At 44.8% G+C, this 7677-nt stretch overlaps 1 protein-coding gene across 12 annotated transcripts in view; it reads right to left on the bottom strand.

Moving 5' to 3' along the window:
• Window positions 1-1034: 1034 nt before the first annotated feature.
• The window catches only part of ATXN7L1 (ataxin 7 like 1), a 268063-nt gene continuing 261420 nt past the window's right edge, over window positions 1035-7677 (bottom strand). For 6 of the 12 annotated variants that reach the window (XR_004268347.1, XR_004268346.1, XR_004268349.1 and 3 more), the window contains one exon: window positions 5896-5970. Coding sequence is in view for 6 of the 12 variants with exons in the window: in XM_032276328.1 (XP_032132219.1) it covers window positions 3840-3881; window positions 5896-5970 (117 nt within the window). In the remaining 6 variants the exon portion in view is untranslated. Of the gene's footprint in view, window positions 3882-5895; window positions 5971-7677 lie in introns of those variants that run through there. The other 6 variants (XM_032276328.1, XM_032276330.1, XM_032276329.1 and 3 more) reach the window with 4 other exon arrangements.

The raw sequence follows: 7677 nt of genomic DNA, 5'->3' as shown, positions 1-7677 counted from the left end.
GCGCTTGCCACAATCTGTAATTACACATCTGATCATGTGTGGATTTATTTGCTTTCCCCCTCATTGGGTTGCTTCCAGAAAGCAGCTGGGATCCTGTTTCTCATTCCCGAGCACAGAGCGCCTGGCTTGGGGGTCGGCACAGAGAGGGTTCTCCCTAAATACGTACTGAACGAGTCCAGCGTCTTCTCTTCTCATTCGTCCCCTGACTCACATGTAGTTCTAGCAGGAAGGCTCTTCCGGTGAGAATAACTTCACCCCCGCAAAGAAAAACGAAATGCCTAAAATTTAAATTTTATGAAAACCCAAAGACGTTGTTTTACAAACATATAAATTATTTTATTTACAAAGCCATGTTACCAAAAAAAAAAAAAAAAAAAAAGCAAAACAACAACAAAAAAATACAATCGCTTACTGGAGACTATTTCCAGGCCTGGTGAGGAACCATGGCAGTATCAATAGATACATGTTTGTTCTTTCCTTTTAAAACTGTAAGCCATAGAATTTACTATTTACACCTACCTTAGACATTTATTCTGCTTACAATATCACAGGCATGGAATGAACTCTATCTGATAGTGCTAATACATAAAGGTGCGGGACGAAGAAGGAAAATACTTAGTGTTACAAAATATGGATTGTAGAAAAGAAACCCACTCCACAAGTGTGGCATTTGTTTAGAATGATTGGACATGCTTTCTTCAAAATTCTTCTGGAAAAGGTTCTAAAATCGGTAGTAGGAAAGGACAAATGAGCAGGTGCAAATTCTTGTCTGTGCAACAAGTTATTTAATATACCCCATGACTGACCAGCTACGTAAAACCCACAGAGTTTTGTTAAAGTGCCATGGGCTGACAGCATAGCAAAATAGAAGGTGTAAATAGAAAATTTCTTTTTTTCTTTTTAAAACAAGAGTTCACTGAGAATCAGCAATAATAGAATATGCTGTATAAACTATTCTCTACAAAGGTTGATCAGCATTATTTACAATTGGTACATTGATACAAAAGAAGGCATACAAGTTATCCATGTCGCTTTTTTTTCTTTTCTTTTCTTTTTCTTTTTTTTTTTTTTATGGCTGACAGGTCTATGCATTTTGTTTATGCTTAACAACCAGAGCTTTCGAGCCTCTATGGCTGGCGACAAGTCAGGAGATATTCAGGCAAAGAGGGGTGTGTGCAGTCAAGGGGCTGGGAGAGAAGACTGAGTGGGTGTGCAGAACAGAAGGACCCAGAGGACATCACCCTAAAAAATGCTTTATAGGCTGCTCCAGTTTAACTCCATTAAGACAAACCCAAAGAGAACCTTTTATTTGCATTCCATTTTTCAAGCTGCAAGTTTTTAATACACCATTAGAAAGTAAACCTGTGGATGATTGCAAAGGAAGAAATACCGTGGGCTTTCCCTTTTTGCCCAGTTTTCCAGAAATGTCCTCATCTTGGTCACAGCCAGTCTTTTGACAAAGTAAGCAGCATTCGATGAAGGTGGGGGTGGGGAGGGCTCTTTATTCCAGCTTCCAATTCAAGATGTAGAGAGCTACAACATCTAAACCTATTGAATTGCTCCATTAGTCCTTGAGACATTATTTCTCAGAAGCAGCCACTTAATCTCTCAACCTTTGTTTTCCCTCTTTGACTATAAGAGTTTATAAATCAGAGGGTTATTTTGTTGCGGAGATTTTGTTTTGTTTTGACTCCTGCAAGTTTTACAACTCAAAATAAATTATAAAAAACAACAGACTTCTGAAACCGAACAAGACAAAATTGTGCAAAAATAACAAAGATATGTACATACTTTTCAGTCTGAAGAAATGTACAATAAAAACATAAAGAACATTTTAAAAATATAAACATTGCTTAAACTTTCCTAAGTTTCATATTGTTTCTGAAACTATTCTGGTCAGTTAGCTCTGTAATATAGTAAAACATAAATTATTACAAAATTAACACTATAAAAATTTACTTTAAGAATATCTTCTCAACTTTTTTTCAAAGGGTCTAACCTTGTTTATAATTTCTTAAACATTTATAAGTCTTAAAATCTGCCTTAACCTTTTTTTGTTTAAAAAGAAAAAGTAACAATCGTCCCTTCAATTTGCAGTCTCTTTTCCCCAAGATGTAAATAAACCAGCATATAAGTGCACTTTTAACACTGTAGAAACAAAAATGAAATCATCTGAACTTAATATCCTAGTACTTAATATCAACTCCTGATTTTTAAAAAAAATCATGTTACATTAAAAAATTTAGTAATCCTATAAGAAACACTGTCAGTGCAATTCCATTTGATGCAAATCACTCCATTTACCTCCCGTCTTTGCAATTCCAATTGTGTGGTGAAGCTTAACAGTAGTCTGATCTTTGGGTTGGGGGAACGGGAAAGAAAAGGAAAACTTCCGGGTGGGAATGAGGGTTCTGCCCAGCTGTGAAATTAGCATTCATTGCTGATTTAAGGATGAAGCAAAACCTCCCAGTATGTCTGCCATATATTGTATGCAAACTTACATGATTAATAGCACAGAACACCTATTTTATGTTGTGAATTCCTTTCCTGATTATGATTCCCTACTAGAGCTTATGGTATTGCTGTTTCTTTCAAAATTCCAGCGTGAATAGTTCTATAGCTGCTGGGCCCCAGCGTGGCTCTTCCAAATGGCTTTCTTCACAGAGCAGTGGCTGTCCTTACCATCCCTTCTTGGGGATGGCTGTCTCTAAAACAGCACAAGCTGACCCAAGGGTGTCTCACCAGGTCCCCATGGCCCAGGGCATGGGGATGGGTAATCATCTTATTTATTCTCACAAAAGGTCTGACACACGCCCTTGTGCAGAAGCTCTCCCTGGAGGTCTCTTCCTAGCCCGGGAAGGCAGTCTGAGAACCTTTAGCAGCTGTGGTCACTGGGCCTCCTCGTGGAGTGGCTTTCTGGGCTCTCACGACCTTTTTCCTGGGATTTCTCCCTCCTGGGTCACCTTGCTTTGGGCACTGGCACACTGCTCCCTGGAAGGGATTCTACAGATTCCTGACCTGCTCAGACCACCACAGTCCCCAGAATGTTTTTTTTAGGGATCATCCCCTACCCACCATGCTCTGCTTGCTGCCACCTTTTCAGACCTGTTCTGGCCCCTGTCCCTGACTGGTTTATCCTTTCTGAGCTGCACAGCTGGACAGTAGTATTAGGTAAGCCACATCATTAAATGGCCACTGTTCTCAATCTTGCCTATAGCATTTGGCTCCAGCCATGGTGAGCTATGGAAGCCGGATGAGGGAACCCCACCCACCCTCCAGCTCTCCACTCTCAGCTCCTCCCTAGCAAAGCCCCCTCTCCCTGTATGCAGTCCTGAGGAGATCTTGTGAGACCCAAAGGCCAGTAAGGACCCACAGAATGGCAGATGGGGGGATGGAAGGGATCGGGAGGAGAGGATGGGAAGAAAAAGGGCTCTGCCTGTGCTAAAGTTCAAGAGCTTCAGAGCATGCCAACCTGGAACCAACATTCCATCATGTCTGCTCTCATGGCTGGAGCAAAAGGATGGTACAGTAGCAGCATCAGGAGCTAGGGGAGTGACCCCAAATTTGGAAGAATGTAAAAACATGGCGAATGAAAGGAAAGACGACAGAAACAAAACACTGGAACTGTTTTCTGTAAATCTCAAATTCACGTTCTTTTGCCTTTTTCTTTTTCTTCAAAACTAAAAATTGGTCAGTTAAAAAAGAAGAAAGGTCAGAGGCACAGGGAGTGCACAGAAAACAGACTCTCCCCCAAGTCCACTCCCTCCCTCCTCATAGCCTCCTGCAGTGGGATTAGGTGGCCTGGAATTGGTGTGGAAGTAAGTGGCTTCATAGTCTTGTTACGGAAGAGTCCTTATCCTGCCCGTTCTGTTTGTGTTCTTCTAGGAAAGAAAAGAAACATTGTTTCAAAACCATACAGTTGAGATTACCCATGAGAACTCAAGGATGGAGCCTCAGTTTTTTCATCTATAATAGAGAGGATCATATCCCACCTCCCGTATCTGGCAAAGGGCAGCTGGAATAGCAAATGAGGTGTTGGATCTAAAGGATCCAAGAGCAAATGAGATGATGGATCCCTGCGTGTAAGGCATTCACAGAGGTCCTCACTGTGGAGGAAAACACAAGGACAGTTGCCGTGGACATTCATGGGAGTCCTCTTTAGGAGAGTGGACAGAATAACTGATGCCTTTGTTTTTGTTCTCCATTAGTTCACCTCTTCCTGCATAACCTACAAATGACACAGTTAATTATCTAAGGAGTCTAGTGTTGGGTTAAACACAGCGGCTTTGGAGAGAGATTTTGCGTTCAAGTTACTTAGCTTCTCAGTGTAGCCACCTGCATCTGTAATCATCCTGTCCCTCACAGGGTTGTGAAAAGGTGTAAATGTGTGTAGTGTGTGTGAAGGACATACCACATAGCCCTCTCTCTGCAGGCTATGTGCTACACTGAACAAGTGGTGGCCATTATGATATTTGTCAGGGCTGACTGCCAGCATGTTGGGTTCCCAGCAGGTGTACCCGGACCTATGAGCACATGCAGGTCTGTATGTACACACTGCAACCTCTACAAGATGCCCCATCAACAGAGGCTGATGGCCTGAGCGGAAATGTGCCTTCCCACCCCAGCACACATGATGGGCTGCAGGTGTTCTGGCACAGAAAGGGCTCAGAATGGTGAGAAGATACTAAACTATATCCTGACCGGGGGAAACAAAAACTATTTCCTCATCATCTTCACCCAAACTCTACCCAGGATTTGTGGGAAAATCCCAAAGGGCAAAACCCAGACAAACACATTGCTAATTTGCTATTTGGTGTCTATAAACACGCGGCACACCTAAGGCAACATAACAACACAGCTATACACACACGCACGCGCATACATACAGCATTTTCCAGTCATGTGTAAGAGGCAAACCCCACCTCCCAATCCTTCTTGGTCCTCCCCAGGACACATATACACACACTCCACTGAGAGCAGCGTTTGTCTCAGGTGTACACATCCACTACCCTTATACCTTGTTTATAAAAACTACTAAGCTTACCCTGAGTACTGCTGCCATGAAACTGCTTCCGGAATGGTGGCTGCAGCTCACCAGAGGCTTTGAGAGAATGCTGCTGATGGACGGACACTAGGGGAAAGGCCCCCCTCCTCTTTTTTTTTTTTTTTTTTTTTTTTGTTGGAGGTAGGATCTCGCTTTGTTGCCCGGGCTGGAGGGCAGGGTGTGAGCACAACTCACTGCAGCCTCAGCCTCCCAGACTTAGGCAGTTCTCCTGCCTCAGCCTCCTGAATAGCTGGGACTACAGGCATGTGCAACTACGCTTGGCTATTTAAAATTTTTGTGGAGACAGGGTCTTGCCATGTTGCTTAGACTAGTCTCAGACCACTGGGCTCAAACCATCCTCCCACCTTGCCCTCCTAAAGTGCTGGGATTATAGGTATGAGGCACCACGCATGGCTGGTAAGTCCCTTTAATTTTCTAATATACTTAGGAGGGAGGCATCAATTTTGCCTTTTGATGAATGACAAAACTGAGACTCAGAGAAGTAATGTGCCTAAGCTCATACAGCTGGTAATAATTATAGCTAACACTTGCGGGTTTACTGTGTGCCAGGCATTTCCTAGAGGCTTTACATGAATAGGCTGATCCTCACAAAAGCCATAGAAGGTAGGGGCCAGTATGATTCCCACTTTATAGATGGAGGAAATGGAAGCACAGAGAATTTAAGTAAATTGCCCAAGGGCACACAGCTAATAACTAGAAGGCCTAGGTTTGGAAGCTAGGTAGCCATGCTCTTAACTGGAGATGAGGTTTGAATCAGGGTCTGACCCCAATGCCCAAGCTCTCTCTGCTCTGCTGATGACCACATGGATTTTTGTACCCCAGTAACTTACCTGTCGGCTGTGTCCTGGGCTGGATATACTTGAAGGACTGGATTGTGGCAAAGCTAGGCTGCTATTTTTCCCAACCTGAAAGACACCAGTGAAGCCCCCACTCAGACACGCGAGCCAGCCTGGGGAGGGTCCCCCAATGCCACATGTCGCCAGGGGAAAGAAGGGCTGCACAATGCGTGCTTCATTCCCTCACACTGGCTCAGAACTGGTGTTTCCATCATAAGAGGCAGAGAAAATGAAAATGTTGCAGAGGGTGCCTTGAGATGCCCTCTCCTTCCCAGAAGAAAAGTGGAACGGTGGGGAACTCTTCATACTGCTCCCTAGCTGGCCAGATCGCAAGGGGGAGGGATGAGGACGAAGGCATCTGGGGAGAAGCCTGGCCCCTCCTGGGAGCACTTCACTCGGCAGAGGCTGGGCTTTTCTACCTGTGGCCAAAGGGTCACACAGCTCATCCACCTCTGACCCTCAGTTCCAAACCCGTCTTGTTTCCAACCCAGACTCCCTCAGCCCGACTGCAGATAAAACACCTGGATCTTTTGCTGGGTCAGTTTTTCTGGATAGGAGATGTAACGCACACTCCACTGTTCTTTAGAAAAATAGCACGATGGCGCTGGGCTTCTCCTTCACATGGAGGGAATGGCAGGGACGCTGTGCCTGTAGGTGTGGCCACTGTGCTCTTCCCTTTCCTCTGACTGTCCTGCACACAGGGAGCCCGGTCCTTGGGGAAGCTGATGCCAGGCACTAACCTGTTCCTGACTGGTCTGCAAAGGCAGCTTGTACTTTCATCCTGTAAACTGCTCCTCTTGTCTATTAACTTGCCTTTATGTAAAGACGTTTGCCTTACATTACTATTATTTTTTTGAGACAGAGTCTCGCTCTGTTGCCCAGGCTGGAGTGCAGTGGCGCAATCTCGGCTCACTGCAACCTCTGCCTCTGGGGTTCAAGTGATTCTCATGCCTCAGCCTCCTGAGTAGCTGGGATTACAGGCGTGCACCACCCCGCACGGCTAATTTTTGTATTTTAGGTAGAGACGAAGTTTCACCATGTTGGCCAGGTTGCTCTCCAACTCCTGACCTCAGGTAATCCACCCACCTTGGCCTCCTAAAGTGCTGGGATTACAGGCATGAGCCACCGCACCTGGCTACATTCAGAATCTTGATTTTTGTTCAGTTTAACAGCCCTGTGGCAACTTCTGGCCTTATACCAACCAGATGCAATTAAATGGATCCTCAACTTGTTCCCAAAGCACGGGTTTACTTTGGATTTCTCAATCTCATGAGTTACCCACCCCCACCCCTGATCTCCTAGCAGAATTAACACAGATCCCAAGGGCCTTTGACTTTCCCCCCTAACACTTGGAAGTCACTGGTGATAAAGCCTTTTCTTTTTTTTTTTTTTTTTGAGATGGAGTCTTGCTCTGTCACCCAGGCTGGAGTGCAGTAGCACAATCTTGGGTCACTGCAACCTCTGCCTCCTGAGTTCAAGCGATTCTCCTACCTCAGCCTCCTGAGTAGCTGGGACTGCAGGTGTGTACCACCACGCCCAGCTAATTTTTGTAATTTTAGTACAGACAGGGTCTCACCATATTGGCCAGGCTGGTCTTGAACTCCTAACCTTGTGATTTGCCCACCTCAGCCTCCCAAAGTGCTGGGATTATAGGCGTGAGCCACAATGTCTGGCCGATAAAGCCTTTTCTTAATGCCCTGGTGACAAGCACGGAGGTTTCACCTGCATTAGAGAACCAATGCTGACCAGACCCAAGGCAGCTGTTAAATGCATCAG

Source organism: Sapajus apella, unplaced genomic scaffold, assembly GCF_009761245.1.
Source record: "Sapajus apella isolate SASKATOON/1434 unplaced genomic scaffold, GSC_monkey_1.0 scaffold7, whole genome shotgun sequence".
Classification (NCBI taxonomy): Eukaryota; Metazoa; Chordata; class Mammalia; order Primates; family Cebidae; genus Sapajus; species Sapajus apella.
The sequence above is the reverse complement of the archived record's forward strand: the minus strand, read 5'-3'. Positions and strand labels throughout refer to the sequence as shown.